Here is a 16,639-nt window from a genome sequence, read left to right as displayed (position 1 = left end):
ATTTTATATGTATTTTATTTTATTATGTCTTAGCTGTATTAAAACCAATAGCCCATCATCCATAAGCCATATGCCTGCAGGTATTGAATGTTTATGGGTATCAACATCACAAATCCCTATCATCACTGTCGCAAAGAAGAAGTTCTCCATTGTGCCAATTTAATCCCGACAGGTGCCGTTGGCCCAAATCTGTGAATCCGTTTAGAGTATTTGGCGGCTAAACGTTCCCACGCGCTAAGCCACTTCGTTGCGCTACCTACCATTTGTGGGCAGGTCGCTTCTGAAAGAGCGATATAGTAAGTGGGCCTTACCCGCAACCTAAACAATTCTTTAAAATAGTTTCTAGCTGGTTCAGCTACCTTCATTCTCCCCAGTGCTGATTTAATCATCTTTTTCACTTACACACCGCACCAGGTAACTTCACTTGAAGGCAGTCTACCTACGCGAAGCCCAGAATGTGTTGGGATACAAAGCCACCACCGACGACGTTGTCTGTAGCCAGGAATCAAATCTAGCTCGCGGGGTTTCGAGCTGCACACATTTCTCAACTCTGCAAGCCAAAAATTGAGATTCATTTATTTCCTGCAACAAGCTGTATTAAATATTCTGGTTTCTTTCGGTAAAGTCACATAGAAGGGAAATAATAAAATAATAAAAATAAAACATAAACTCAAAATGAAATTTATTTTATTTTTATTTAAATAAAATATAAATGAAATTTATTTTATATGTATTTTATTTTATTACGTCTTAGCTGTATTAAAACCAATAGCCTGTCATCCATTAGCCATATGCCTGCAGGTATTGAATGTTTATGGGTATCAACATCACAAATCGCTATCATCACCGTCGCAAAGAAGAAGTTCTCCATTGTGCCAATTTAATCCCGACAGGTGCCGTTGGCCCAAATCTGTGAATGAAGGCAAAAATGAATCTGGAACATTTCCAAATTAACTGTTTTGGGGCCGTCCAGAAATGACGTCACGCACCTGGGGGGGGGGGGGGTCAGACATTTGTGACGATGTGTGACGACTGGGGGGGGGGGGGGAGTTTGATAAATGTGACGTCACATCAAAATGCGCAACTTTAAATATAGACAACACGTTCCACTTAATTAGACTTTTTAATGTTTTCTCCTACAAGATCAGAGTGCAGCGGCACATTAAATACGCACTACAATGACAACAATAGTTTAAAGCGATTTGAAGCGTGTTTTTTTTTTGCGGGGGGGGGGGGGGGTGAGGGGGGAGGGGGCAGAGCTTTGTGACGTCATATTTGAGGGCGGGGGGGGTCAAAAAAATCGTTCAGAATCACGTGACGTCATTTATGGACGGCCCCTTATGTGGCACCGCCGGGCTCTTTGGCCGGGTCACGCGCCGTCTATGACCAGCCGCGTCTCATTGCCCTGTGACTACCGACCCGGCTTCAACACTTGATTTTTGCACACAGCGTTTTAATAAGTTTTTTTTGTGTGGAATATTTGCTGGTTTATTCCAGAATGTTTCTGTTACGCGTTGTCGCTTTAAGATGTTCTGTGTTCAAATGTTGTTTGTTGCGGTTGCACCCGACTTAAGAGCCGCATGGCTCACAGGGGTATACCTAATAAATGAAACTTGAAACTTGAACACGCGCACGCACCGAAACCACGAACTTTTTCAGGTCAACGGGGTTAATCGCGCGTTCGTGTTGGCATAGCTGTCAACCCCTTATCAGTGCCCCTAGATTGTTACAGATCGATTCAAACCCTTATTGGTCACCCCCTGCCCTTATAAACATCAACGTTTAGCCAACGAGGTCCCGTTGCCAAGGGAGAAACGCAAACAGATGGACGAAACAATGTGTGCCCGTATTGAAACGGCTGTGCACCCAATAACCTTCGTTGAAAAATACTTGAAACCACTGCGACCCAGAACCAGCAAGAACAACAACCTCAGAACATTCGTGATTAAGCGGGTGACGAGTTGAAGAACTTTGCCCCAGTACAGCTAGAGGCGCCGGCCATAAATGACGTCGCGCGATTTTGGACGATTTTTGCCACCCCCCCCCCAAAAAAAAATATAAAACATGCTTCAAATCTCTTTAAACTATTATCATTGTAGCGCGTATTTAATGTGGCGCTGCACTCTGATGTTGTAGGTGAAAACATTTATTAAAAAGTCTATTTAATTAAGTAGAACGTTTTGATTTAAAGCTTTCGTGACTGCAGGGATCCATCTTATTGGTTCTTTCGGTAAAGTCACGTAGAATGGAAATAAAATAAAACATAATAAAATAACATTTTATTAAAAAATCAAATAAAGTAAATAATAAAACATAATAAAATTTTATTGAAAATTAAATGTTATTGCTTTATTTTTATTATTTTATTTCCATTCTACGTGACTTTACCGAAATAACCAAGATAAGTAGAACGTGTTGTCTATATTTAAAGTTGCGAATTTTGATGTGACGTCACATTTCTCAACTCCCCACCGCCCCTCGTCACACATCGTCACAAATGTCTGACCCCCACGTGACGTATCAATGGCTGTTATTTTAAACATTTCTGGGCAATTCCCACTGAGATTAAGGACTCTCTTACAAATCCAGGTTAATTGAAAACGCAAAAGTACATACAGCAATCCAATACAATCATGATTTCATTTATTTCTTTTCATTTATTTTATTGATTTTTTTCACCTACGTGACTTTACCGAAAAAAACCAAAGACTATCTTATTTGTCGTTTGAGCATCTTAACACCTCCTGTTTGATTGCCCTGAAAAGGGTCAAACCCCTCTTTAATACCCCCCCCACACATTGACCCCACGACACCCACACCAATCTGTCCAGAAGGCGACAACGTCGCCGACACGTTCACCTCCTCCTGGCAAACTTTCCCCAGTCCCAAGGCCTCCTCCTCCTCCTGCTGCTGCTGCTGCCCGAGCGAGTCGCCTGTTAGGACGACTCAAGCGGCTTCATTAAACCCCTAACCCGCAGCTTCGCGGTGTCCACAGTCATCCCGTGAACCACCCACCCCCACCCCCCAGTGCGTAACCTTTCGCCAAGACGACGGTGGAGTCGTCCGTGTTGATGTCACAGAGGATGCCCTCGTAGCGGATGCCCGCCATGGAGAGCAAGCTCATCCTGACGCCCATGCAGGCCGCCCAAGTGGCCATGGTCGCCGGCTCTGGCTACGGGCGACGAGAGGGGCTGGTGGGGCCGCCTTGGTGGGGCCGGGCAGGAGGAGGGGGGAACTTGGCCCGGATCGTGAGACGACGACGATGATGATGATGGTGTTGGTGGTGGTGTTGATGATGGTGATGATGGTGGTGTTGTTGATGGTGGTGTTGATGGTGGTGGTGTTGATGGTGGTGGTGTTGTTGATGGTGTTGATGATGTTGGTGGTGTTGATGATGATGGTCTTGTTGATGGTGGTGGTGTTGATGGTGGTGTTGATGGTGGTGGTGTTGATGGTGGTGTTGATGATGGTGGTGTTGATGATGATGGTGGTGTTTATGATGATGGTGTTGTTGTTGATGGTGATGTTGATGGTGTTGATGATGATGGTGGTGTTGTTGATGATGGTGATGATGGTGTTAATGATGGTGGTGTTTATGATGATGGTGTTGTTGTTGATGGTGATGTTGATGATGATGGTGGTGTTGATGATGTTGATGATGATGGTGTTGATGATGATGGTGTTGATGATGATGGTGATGTTGATGATGATGGTGGTGTTGATGATGTTGATGATGATGATGGTGTTGATGATGATGGTGTTGATGATGGTGATGTTGATGATGATGATGGTGTTGATGATGATGGTGGTGGTGTTGTTGATGATGGTGTTAATGATGGTGGTGTTTATGATGATGATGGTGTTGTTGTTGATGATGGTGGTGTTGATGATGTTGATGGTGTTGATGAGGATGGTGTTGATGATGATGGTGATGTTGATGATGATGGTGGTGTTGTTGATGATGATGATGGTGTTGATGATGATGGCAACAACTCACGGCGTATCCCCCACGTGTTCACGGACACGCCACTGGCACTGCAATGCACTCTGGGTAGCGCCAAGTGGGCGGGATTGTGGGGGGAGGGGGATTTGTTTCTCTTCCGCTCAACGTCGTGGGTTTTTTGCTTTGTGTTTCATTTTAGTCATTTTTTATTTAATTTTTATTTTCTATCTACGTGACTTTACCGAAAGAACCAGGAATGTGAACTGCATGAAATATAAAGCGGGTCACGTGCATGCCTCTCGACCAATAGAAATACGCGGCGTTTTTTTAAACCGAGGGGCATTTCCCCACCCCGCCCACCCTGCCCCCCGTCCACCCCGCCCCTTACACCCCCACCCCGCCCCCTTACACCCCGCCCCCTTGCACCGCCCCGCCCTCTTCCACCCCGCCCCGCCTCCTTCCACCACGCCCCCTTCAAACCCCGCCCCTCCTCCACCCACGTCTCTCCGTGACGGTTTGAAGGCCCAGTTCAGTTTTCAGTTTATTTTAGCCCTGTGAGCGATTCGGCTCTTGAATCGGGTGCAACCACAACAAACAAAAAAAACAAAAACACGAACAAGAAAAACATCTTAAAGTGACTATGTGACTGTGCAAACAGAAAATCCATGAAAAAAACAGCAAAATATTCCTGAAAAAAGTAGCCGTACACCAACGCTGTGTGCAAAAAATCCCAGTGGGATGCAAGTCAAACAACAACCACAAAAACTTAGATTAAGGCCATCAGTTTAACTCCGTACTACAACAAAACAAACATGTCCAAACCTCAGTTTAACACGTAGGCTTTCGCGACCAATATTATTCATAATAAAGGTTTTTGGGTTAGATCGCGTTTATTTATAAATGTGTCGTAACCCTCCACCACCCGACACGGCCAATCAGCAAAGAAAAGTGTCACGTTGACAAAAGACAAATAATTCACTACTTCAGCCCACCGGTGTGTTGAAGAGTTAATCCACATTTACAGTTTGAGTACGACGTTTCGCTGGTAAATACTTCCAGCATCATCGGGCAATTCGCCAGAATGGTAAAGCCCTCGCTTGCTCCCGGTTTTATATAGAGCAGAAGAGTGACGTCATCACTTAACTCATCAGGTGCAGTGATTAGAGGCGGAGGGGGGGGGTAATGTTATTATATAATCGATTAGTAATCAGTCATTGGTTATGATTAGTAATGAGTTGTAGATTAGTAATTCTTTAAATCAAAATGTAATGTGTATTATTTAATAATACGCTTCCAGGCCGCACTGAGCCGGTAGCTGTCAGAGCGACTAAAGTTATTCTTGTTCCTCTCAATTTCAATGGATTCTCTAATTAGTCTTTGCCAGTAATAATTAGTTTTACACACCACTGCAACATTGTCAAAATCAATTGAGTGTCCTTGTTGACAAGCATGTTCTGCCACTGCCGACAGTTGTGTTTGAGATAATTTAATATTTCTCTGATGTTCTTTTAGTCTTACGCTGATGTTACGTCCCGTCTGCCCAATGTAGCAGCTGCCACATGAACAATTAATCCGATATACACCTTCTGTTGATAGTTTAGGTAATGCGTCTTTAGTGCAAGATACTAGTTTTTGAATTTTGTGTACTGTACCAAATCTTACTGTAATGTTTTGCTTTTGCAAAACGCGGGCTAATTTGTCAGTTACTCCTGAGATATATGGAATTTTTATTGTTTTAACAATCTGGTCGCTTTCAGTAGTATTGCTTTGCGATCGTGATTTGGCATTCAGTGCTCTGTTAATTTGAGCATTATTGTAGCCATTCTGTCGTAGTGCGTCTTTAACGTGTTTAATCTCTCTCACTAGACTCTCACCATCTGACACTGTTTTCGCCCGATGCACGAGCGTCTTAATAAGAGAGGATTTTTGAGCTGGATGATGATGTGATTCTGCATTCAGATAGGCATCAGTGTGCGTTTGCTTTCTGTAAACGCTGTGTGTTATTTTACCGTTTAGGCCATGTCCAAGCAAAATATCTAGGAATGGGAGTGTATTATTCACCTCCATTTCCATGGTGAACTGGATGGCCGGGTTTTGTGCATTGAGATGATTTAGAAAATCATTAAGTGTATCTTTACCATGTGGCCAGACAACCAAAGTGTCATCCACATACCTAAACCAAAAGGATGGTTTTAATGTGCTCGAGGCAAGTGCTCTTATTTCAAAGTTTTCCATGTACAAATTTGCTATAGCAGGGGATAAAGGAGAACCCATTGCTGCTCCTTCCTTTTGTTTAAAGAAATCCCCTCTCCATAAGAAGTAAGTGTTATTTAAGCAATGGCCAGCAAGTTTCGGAATATCTTTTTGTAAACCGGTATTCTTTACTAGTGTATCAAGTAATTTAAGCGATTCGTCCACTGGAACCTTAGTGAATAGAGAAATCACATCAAAGCTTACCAGAATATCATCAGGAGTAAGTTTAATGTCTTTAATCACATTCACAAGATGTTCTGAATTTTTTTATGAATGAAGATGTCTTACCGATGTAGGGCTGTATTTGTTTGGTTATATATTTTGCTAATTGATATGTGGCAGAGCCAATTGTACTGACTATGGGTCGTAATGGGATGCCGATTTTATGAATCTTTGGTAGCCCATAGAGTCTAGGTGGTTTTGAGGCCCTTGGCTTAATTAGGTATTGCTCATTTTTAGGGATTAATGAATTTGCAATTATTGCAGTGGTCTTACGTTCTAAAGTATTAGTTGGATCTCGTTTAATTTTAATGTAGGTACTTTCCTCTAGTAAATTTCTAATTTTATTATCATAATCGGCTCGTGACATCAGTACAGTAGTGCGGCCTTTATCAGCTGCTAGGATTTGGATATCCTTATTTACACGCAGCTCTCTTAAGGCTTTTGCCTCGTTAGAGCTAATATTTACTTTTGGAACTTTGCTATTCTCAATTATTTTAGCAACCTCATGTCTAGTCATCTCTGCCTCATTATGTGGAAGGAGTCTAACTGCTGATTCTACCTCAGCAATTATCTCATCCACTGGAATTGTGCGTGGGGTAACGGCAAAGTTAAGGCCTTTAGAAAGGATAGAGACCATGTCACCGGTTAATACAGTGTTGGTCAAGTTCAGTACAGTTTTGTTTTTACATTTTTGGTTTTCAGTAGGGATTTGTTTATTATGTAGTCTAGAAAATTTATTAATTTGGTTAGTTTTTGTTAGTTTAAACACATTATCAGCCGATTGTTGTGTTATGTTATCGATTATATTCCAATAATGCATAGATATACTATTGCTTATATCTAAGTGTAACTGCTTTAGCGATTCCGAAATGTAAGATAATTCACTCCTATTGTGCTGTATTCTCTCTATTAATAATAATTCGCTAGCTTTGTGTAGTATTTGGTTAGCTTTAGAAGACTTTATGTGATGTGTTATTTTAACTGCGTTTGGTATTACCTTTGAATCTCTGCACCTTTTGAGGAACGCCAGTGAAGATATCAATTTCATCCGCTTAATGCGAAGCTTCTCCAATTTTCTGGTTTTAAGAAAAGTATCCTCCCCATAGAGGTTAGTCAGTTTAACACGTAGGCTTTCGCGACCAATATTATTCATAATAAAGGTTTTTGGGTTAGATCGCGTTTATTTATAAATGTGTCGTAACCCTCCACCACCCGACACGGCCAATCAGCAAAGAAAAGTGTCACGTTGACAAAAGACAAATAATTCACTACTTCAGCCCACCGGTGTGTTGAAGAGTTAATCCACATTTACAGTTTGAGTACGACGTTTCGCTGGTAAATACTTCCAGCATCATCGGGCAATTCGCCAGAATGGTAAAGCCCTCGCTTGCTCCCGGTTTTATATAGAGCAGAAGAGTGACGTCATCACTTAACTCATCAGGTGCAGTGATTAGAGGCGGAGGGGGGGGGTAATGTAATTATATAATCGATTAGTAATCAGTCATTGGTTATGATTAGTAATGAGTTGTAGATTAGTAATTCTTTAAATCAAAATGTAATGTGTATTATTTAATAATACGCTTCCAGGCCGCACTGAGCCGGTAGCTGTCAGAGCGATTAAAGTTATTCTTGTTCCTCTCAATTTCAATGGATTCTCTAATTAGTCTTTGCCAGTAATAATTAGTTTTACACACCACTGCAACATTGTCAAAATCAATTGAGTGTCCTTGTTGACAAGCATGTTCTGCCACTGCCGACAGTTGTGTTTGAGATAATTTAATATTTCTCTGATGTTCTTTTAGTCTTACGCTGATGTTACGTCCCGTCTGCCCAATGTAGCAGCTGCCACATGAACAATTAATCCGATATACACCTTCTGTTGATAGTTTAGGTAATGCGTCTTTAGTGCAAGATACTAGTTTTTGAATTTTGTGTACTGTACCAAATCTTACTGTAATGTTTTGCTTTTGCAAAACGCGGGCTAATTTGTCAGTTACTCCTGAGATATATGGAATTTTTATTGTTTTAACAATCTGGTCGCTTTCAGTAGTATTGCTTTGCGATCGTGATTTGGCATTCAGTGCTCTGTTAATTTGAGCATTATTGTAGCCATTCTGTCGTAGTGCGTCTTTAACGTGTTTAATCTCTCTCACTAGACTCTCACCATCTGACACTGTTTTCGCCCGATGCACGAGCGTCTTAATAAGAGAGGATTTTTGAGCTGGATGATGATGTGATTCTGCATTCAGATAGGCATCAGTGTGCGTTTGCTTTCTGTAAACGCTGTGTGTTATTTTACCGTTTAGGCCATGTCCAAGCAAAATATCTAGGAATGGGAGTGTATTATTCACCTCCATTTCCATGGTGAACTGGATGGCCGGGTTTTGTGCATTGAGATGATTTAGAAAATCATTAAGTGTATCTTTACCATGTGGCCAGACAACCAAAGTGTCATCCACATACCTAAACCAAAAGGATGGTTTTAATGTGCTCGAGGCAAGTGCTCTTATTTCAAAGTTTTCCATGTACAAATTTGCTATAGCAGGGGATAAAGGAGAACCCATTGCTGCTCCTTCCTTTTGTTTAAAGAAATCCCCTCTCCATAAGAAGTAAGTGTTATTTAAGCAATGGCCAGCAAGTTTCGGAATATCTTTTTGTAAACCGGTATTCTTTACTAGTGTATCAAGTAATTTAAGCGATTCGTCCACTGGAACCTTAGTGAATAGAGAAATCACATCAAAGCTTACCAGAATATCATCAGGAGTAAGTTTAATGTCTTTAATCACATTCACAAGATGTTCTGAATTTTTTATGAATGAAGATGTCTTACCGATGTAAGGCTGTATTTGTTTGGTTATATATTTTGCTAATTGATATGTGGCAGAGCCAATTGTACTGACTATGGGTCGTAATGGGATGCCGATTTTATGAATCTTTGGTAGCCCATAGAGTCTAGGTGGTTTTGAGGCCCTTGGCTTAATTAGGTATTGCTCATTTTTAGGGATTAATGAATTTGCAATTATTGCAGTGGTCTTACGTTCTAAAGTATTAGTTGGATCTCGTTTAATTTTAATGTAGGTACTTTCCTCTAGTAAATTTCTAATTTTATTATCATAATCGGCTCGTGACATCAGTACAGTAGTGCGGCCTTTATCAGCTGCTAGGATTTGGATATCCTTATTTACACGCAGCTCTCTTAAGGCTTTTGCCTCGTTAGAGCTAATATTTACTTTTGGAACTTTGCTATTCTCAATTATTTTAGCAACCTCATGTCTAGTCATCTCTGCCTCATTATGTGGAAGGAGTCTAACTGCTGATTCTACCTCAGCAATTATCTCATCCGCTGGAATTGTGCGTGGGGTAACGGCAAAGTTAAGGCCTTTAGAAAGGATAGAGACCATGTCACCGGTTAATACAGTGTTGGTCAAGTTCAGTACAGTTTTGTTTTTACATTTTTGGTTTTCAGTAGGGATTTGTTTATTATGTAGTCTAGAAAATTTATTAATTTGGTTAGTTTTTGTTAGTTTAAACACATTATCAGCCGATTGTTGTGTTATGTTATCGATTATATTCCAATAATGCATAGATATACTATTGCTTATATCTAAGTGTAACTGCTTTAGCGATTCCGAAATGTAAGATAATTCACTCCTATTGTGCTGTATTCTCTCTATTAATAATAATTCGCTAGCTTTGTGTAGTATTTGGTTAGCTTTAGAAGACTTTATGTGATGTGTTATTTTAACTGCGTTTGGTATTACCTTTGAATCTCTGCACCTTTTGAGGAACGCCAGTGAAGATATCAATTTCATCCGCTTAATGCGAAGCTTCTCCAATTTTCTGGTTTTAAGAAAAGTATCCTCCCCATAGAGGTTAGTCAGTTTAACACGTAGGCTTTCGCGACCAATATTATTCATAATAAAGGTTTTTGGGTTAGATCGCGTTTATTTATAAATGTGTCGTAACCCTCCACCACCCGACACGGCCAATCAGCAAAGAAAAGTGTCACGTTGACAAAAGACAAATAATTCACTACTTCAGCCCACCGGTGTGTTGAAGAGTTAATCCACATTTACAGTTTGAGTACGACGTTTCGCTGGTAAATACTTCCAGCATCATCGGGCAATTCGCCAGAATGGTAAAGCCCTCGCTTGCTCCCGGTTTTATATAGAGCAGAAGAGTGACGTCATCACTTAACTCATCAGGTGCAGTGATTAGAGGCGGAGGGGGGGGGTAATGTAATTATATAATCGATTAGTAATCAGTCATTGGTTATGATTAGTAATGAGTTGTAGATTAGTAATTCTTTAAATCAAAATGTAATGTGTATTATTTAATAATACGCTTCCAGGCCGCACTGAGCCGGTAGCTGTCAGAGCGATTAAAGTTATTCTTGTTCCTCTCAATTTCAATGGATTCTCTAATTAGTCTTTGCCAGTAATAATTAGTTTTACACACCACTGCAACATTGTCAAAATCAATTGAGTGTCCTTGTTGACAAGCATGTTCTGCCACTGCCGACAGTTGTGTTTGAGATAATTTAATATTTCTCTGATGTTCTTTTAGTCTTACGCTGATGTTACGTCCCGTCTGCCCAATGTAGCAGCTGCCACATGAACAATTAATCCGATATACACCTTCTGTTGATAGTTTAGGTAATGCGTCTTTAGTGCAAGATACTAGTTTTTGAATTTTGTGTACTGTACCAAATCTTACTGTAATGTTTTGCTTTTGCAAAACGCGGGCTAATTTGTCAGTTACTCCTGAGATATATGGAATTTTTATTGTTTTAACAATCTGGTCGCTTTCAGTAGTATTGCTTTGCGATCGTGATTTGGCATTCAGTGCTCTGTTAATTTGAGCATTATTGTAGCCATTCTGTCGTAGTGCGTCTTTAACGTGTTTAATCTCTCTCACTAGACTCTCACCATCTGACACTGTTTTCGCCCGATGCACGAGCGTCTTAATAAGAGAGGATTTTTGAGCTGGATGATGATGTGATTCTGCATTCAGATAGGCATCAGTGTGCGTTTGCTTTCTGTAAACGCTGTGTGTTATTTTACCGTTTAGGCCATGTCCAAGCAAAATATCTAGGAATGGGAGTGTATTATTCACCTCCATTTCCATGGTGAACTGGATGGCCGGGTTTTGTGCATTGAGATGATTTAGAAAATCATTAAGTGTATCTTTACCATGTGGCCAGACAACCAAAGTGTCATCCACATACCTAAACCAAAAGGATGGTTTTAATGTGCTCGAGGCAAGTGCTCTTATTTCAAAGTTTTCCATGTACAAATTTGCTATAGCAGGGGATAAAGGAGAACCCATTGCTGCTCCTTCCTTTTGTTTAAAGAAATCCCCTCTCCATAAGAAGTAAGTGTTATTTAAGCAATGGCCAGCAAGTTTCGGAATATCTTTTTGTAAACCGGTATTCTTTACTAGTGTATCAAGTAATTTAAGCGATTCGTCCACTGGAACCTTAGTGAATAGAGAAATCACATCAAAGCTTACCAGAATATCATCAGGAGTAAGTTTAATGTCTTTAATCACATTCACAAGATGTTCTGAATTTTTTATGAATGAAGATGTCTTACCGATGTAAGGCTGTATTTGTTTGGTTATATATTTTGCTAATTGATATGTGGCAGAGCCAATTGTACTGACTATGGGTCGTAATGGGATGCCGATTTTATGAATCTTTGGTAGCCCATAGAGTCTAGGTGGTTTTGAGGCCCTTGGCTTAATTAGGTATTGCTCATTTTTAGGGATTAATGAATTTGCAATTATTGCAGTGGTCTTACGTTCTAAAGTATTAGTTGGATCTCGTTTAATTTTAATGTAGGTACTTTCCTCTAGTAAATTTCTAATTTTATTATCATAATCGGCTCGTGACATCAGTACAGTAGTGCGGCCTTTATCAGCTGCTAGGATTTGGATATCCTTATTTACACGCAGCTCTCTTAAGGCTTTTGCCTCGTTAGAGCTAATATTTACTTTTGGAACTTTGCTATTCTCAATTATTTTAGCAACCTCATGTCTAGTCATCTCTGCCTCATTATGTGGAAGGAGTCTAACTGCTGATTCTACCTCAGCAATTATCTCATCCGCTGGAATTGTGCGTGGGGTAACGGCAAAGTTAAGGCCTTTAGAAAGGATAGAGACCATGTCACCGGTTAATACAGTGTTGGTCAAGTTCAGTACAGTTTTGTTTTTACATTTTTGGTTTTCAGTAGGGATTTGTTTATTATGTAGTCTAGAAAATTTATTAATTTGGTTAGTTTTTGTTAGTTTAAACACATTATCAGCCGATTGTTGTGTTATGTTATCGATTATATTCCAATAATGCATAGATATACTATTGCTTATATCTAAGTGTAACTGCTTTAGCGATTCCGAAATGTAAGATAATTCACTCCTATTGTGCTGTATTCTCTCTATTAATAATAATTCGCTAGCTTTGTGTAGTATTTGGTTAGCTTTAGAAGACTTTATGTGATGTGTTATTTTAACTGCGTTTGGTATTACCTTTGAATCTCTGCACCTTTTGAGGAACGCCAGTGAAGATATCAATTTCATCCGCTTAATGCGAAGCTTCTCCAATTTTCTGGTTTTAAGAAAAGTATCCTCCCCATAGAGGTTAGTCAGTTTAACACGTAGGCTTTCGCGACCAATATTATTCATAATAAAGGTTTTTGGGTTAGATCGCGTTTATTTATAAATGTGTCGTAACCCTCCACCACCCGACACGGCCAATCAGCAAAGAAAAGTGTCACGTTGACAAAAGACAAATAATTCACTACTTCAGCCCACCGGTGTGTTGAAGAGTTAATCCACATTTACAGTTTGAGTACGACGTTTCGCTGGTAAATACTTCCAGCATCATCGGGCAATTCGCCAGAATGGTAAAGCCCTCGCTTGCTCCCGGTTTTATATAGAGCAGAAGAGTGACGTCATCACTTAACTCATCAGGTGCAGTGATTAGAGGCGGAGGGGGGGGGTAATGTAATTATATAATCGATTAGTAATCAGTCATTGGTTATGATTAGTAATGAGTTGTAGATTAGTAATTCTTTAAATCAAAATGTAATGTGTATTATTTAATAATACGCTTCCAGGCCGCACTGAGCCGGTAGCTGTCAGAGCGATTAAAGTTATTCTTGTTCCTCTCAATTTCAATGGATTCTCTAATTAGTCTTTGCCAGTAATAATTAGTTTTACACACCACTGCAACATTGTCAAAATCAATTGAGTGTCCTTGTTGACAAGCATGTTCTGCCACTGCCGACAGTTGTGTTTGAGATAATTTAATATTTCTCTGATGTTCTTTTAGTCTTACGCTGATGTTACGTCCCGTCTGCCCAATGTAGCAGCTGCCACATGAACAATTAATCCGATATACACCTTCTGTTGATAGTTTAGGTAATGCGTCTTTAGTGCAAGATACTAGTTTTTGAATTTTGTGTACTGTACCAAATCTTACTGTAATGTTTTGCTTTTGCAAAACGCGGGCTAATTTGTCAGTTACTCCTGAGATATATGGAATTTTTATTGTTTTAACAATCTGGTCGCTTTCAGTAGTATTGCTTTGCGATCGTGATTTGGCATTCAGTGCTCTGTTAATTTGAGCATTATTGTAGCCATTCTGTCGTAGTGCGTCTTTAACGTGTTTAATCTCTCTCACTAGACTCTCACCATCTGACACTGTTTTCGCCCGATGCACGAGCGTCTTAATAAGAGAGGATTTTTGAGCTGGATGATGATGTGATTCTGCATTCAGATAGGCATCAGTGTGCGTTTGCTTTCTGTAAACGCTGTGTGTTATTTTACCGTTTAGGCCATGTCCAAGCAAAATATCTAGGAATGGGAGTGTATTATTCACCTCCATTTCCATGGTGAACTGGATGGCCGGGTTTTGTGCATTGAGATGATTTAGAAAATCATTAAGTGTATCTTTACCATGTGGCCAGACAACCAAAGTGTCATCCACATACCTAAACCAAAAGGATGGTTTTAATGTGCTCGAGGCAAGTGCTCTTATTTCAAAGTTTTCCATGTACAAATTTGCTATAGCAGGGGATAAAGGAGAACCCATTGCTGCTCCTTCCTTTTGTTTAAAGAAATCCCCTCTCCATAAGAAGTAAGTGTTATTTAAGCAATGGCCAGCAAGTTTCGGAATATCTTTTTGTAAACCGGTATTCTTTACTAGTGTATCAAGTAATTTAAGCGATTCGTCCACTGGAACCTTAGTGAATAGAGAAATCACATCAAAGCTTACCAGAATATCATCAGGAGTAAGTTTAATGTCTTTAATCACATTCACAAGATGTTCTGAATTTTTTATGAATGAAGATGTCTTACCGATGTAAGGCTGTATTTGTTTGGTTATATATTTTGCTAATTGATATGTGGCAGAGCCAATTGTACTGACTATGGGTCGTAATGGGATGCCGATTTTATGAATCTTTGGTAGCCCATAGAGTCTAGGTGGTTTTGAGGCCCTTGGCTTAATTAGGTATTGCTCATTTTTAGGGATTAATGAATTTGCAATTATTGCAGTGGTCTTACGTTCTAAAGTATTAGTTGGATCTCGTTTAATTTTAATGTAGGTACTTTCCTCTAGTAAATTTCTAATTTTATTATCATAATCGGCTCGTGACATCAGTACAGTAGTGCGGCCTTTATCAGCTGCTAGGATTTGGATATCCTTATTTACACGCAGCTCTCTTAAGGCTTTTGCCTCGTTAGAGCTAATATTTACTTTTGGAACTTTGCTATTCTCAATTATTTTAGCAACCTCATGTCTAGTCATCTCTGCCTCATTATGTGGAAGGAGTCTAACTGCTGATTCTACCTCAGCAATTATCTCATCCACTGGAATTGTGCGTGGGGTAACGGCAAAGTTAAGGCCTTTAGAAAGGATAGAGACCATGTCACCGGTTAATACAGTGTTGGTCAAGTTCAGTACAGTTTTGTTTTTACATTTTTGGTTTTCAGTAGGGATTTGTTTATTATGTAATAATAAACACCATGGAAATGGAGGTGAATAATACACTCCCATTCCTAGATATTTTGCTTGGACATGGCCTAAACGGTAAAATAACACACAGCGTTTACAGAAAGCAAACGCACACTGATGCCTATCTGAATGCAGAATCACATCATCATCCAGCTCAAAAATCCTCTCTTATTAAGACGCTCGTGCATCGGGCGAAAACAGTGTCAGATGGTGAGAGTCTAGTGAGAGAGATTAAACACGTTAAAGACGCACTACGACAGAATGGCTACAATAATGCTCAAATTAACAGAGCACTGAATGCCAAATCACGATCGCAAAGCAATACTACTGAAAGCGACCAGATTGTTAAAACAATAAAAATTCCATATATCTCAGGAGTAACTGACAAATTAGCCCGCGTTTTGCAAAAGCAAAACATTACAGTAAGATTTGGTACAGTACACAAAATTCAAAAACTAGTATCTTGCACTAAAGACGCATTACCTAAACTATCAACAGAAGGTGTATATCGGATTAATTGTTCATGTGGCAGCTGCTACATTGGGCAGACGGGATGTAACATCAGCGTAAGACTAAAAGAACATCAGAGAAATATTAAATTATCTCAAACACAACTGTCGGCAGTGGCAGAACATGCTTGTCAACAAGGACACTCAATTGATTTTGACAATGTTGCAGTGGTGTGTAAAACTAATTATTACTGGCAAAGACTAATTAGAGAATCCATTGAAATTGAGAGGAACAAGAATAACTTTAATCGCTCTGACAGCTACCGGCTCAGTGCGGCCTGGAAGCGTATTATTAAATAATACACATTACATTTTGATTTAAAGAATTACTAATCTACAACTCATTACTAATCATAACCAATGACTGATTACTAATCGATTATATAATTACATTACCCCCCCCCTCCGCCTCTAATCACTGCACCTGATGAGTTAAGTGATGACGTCACTCTTCTGCTCTATATAAAACCGGGAGCAAGCGAGGGCTTTACCATTCTGGCGAATTGCCCGATGATGCTGGAAGTATTTACCAGCGAAACGTCGTACTCAAACTGTAAATGTGGATTAACTCTTCAACACACCGGTGGGCTGAAGTAGTGAATTATTTGTCTTTTGTCAACGTGACACTTTTCTTTGCTGATTGGCCGTGTCGGGTGGTGGAGGGTTACGACACATTTATAAATAAACGCGATCTAA

General features: G+C 39.9%; 1 protein-coding gene across 1 annotated transcript in view; it reads left to right on the top strand.

Moving 5' to 3' along the window:
- Positions 1-791: 791 nt before the first annotated feature.
- LOC142916493 (uncharacterized) overlaps positions 792-16,639 on the top strand; it is a 29,359-nt gene continuing 13,511 nt past the window's right edge. The window contains exon 1 of the mRNA XM_076061623.1: positions 792-801. Within this exon, the coding sequence (XP_075917738.1) occupies positions 792-801 (10 nt within the window). The remainder of the gene's footprint in view (positions 802-16,639) is intronic.

This window comes from Petromyzon marinus, unplaced genomic scaffold, assembly GCF_048934315.1.
Source record: "Petromyzon marinus isolate PM22_M1 ecotype Great Lakes invasive population unplaced genomic scaffold, UKy_Petmar_22M1.pri1.0 PM_G_Scaffold_39, whole genome shotgun sequence".
NCBI lineage: Eukaryota > Metazoa > Chordata > Hyperoartia > Petromyzontiformes > Petromyzontidae > Petromyzon > Petromyzon marinus.
Note: the sequence above shows the minus strand (reverse complement) of the source record. Positions and strands in the feature narration are given on the sequence as shown.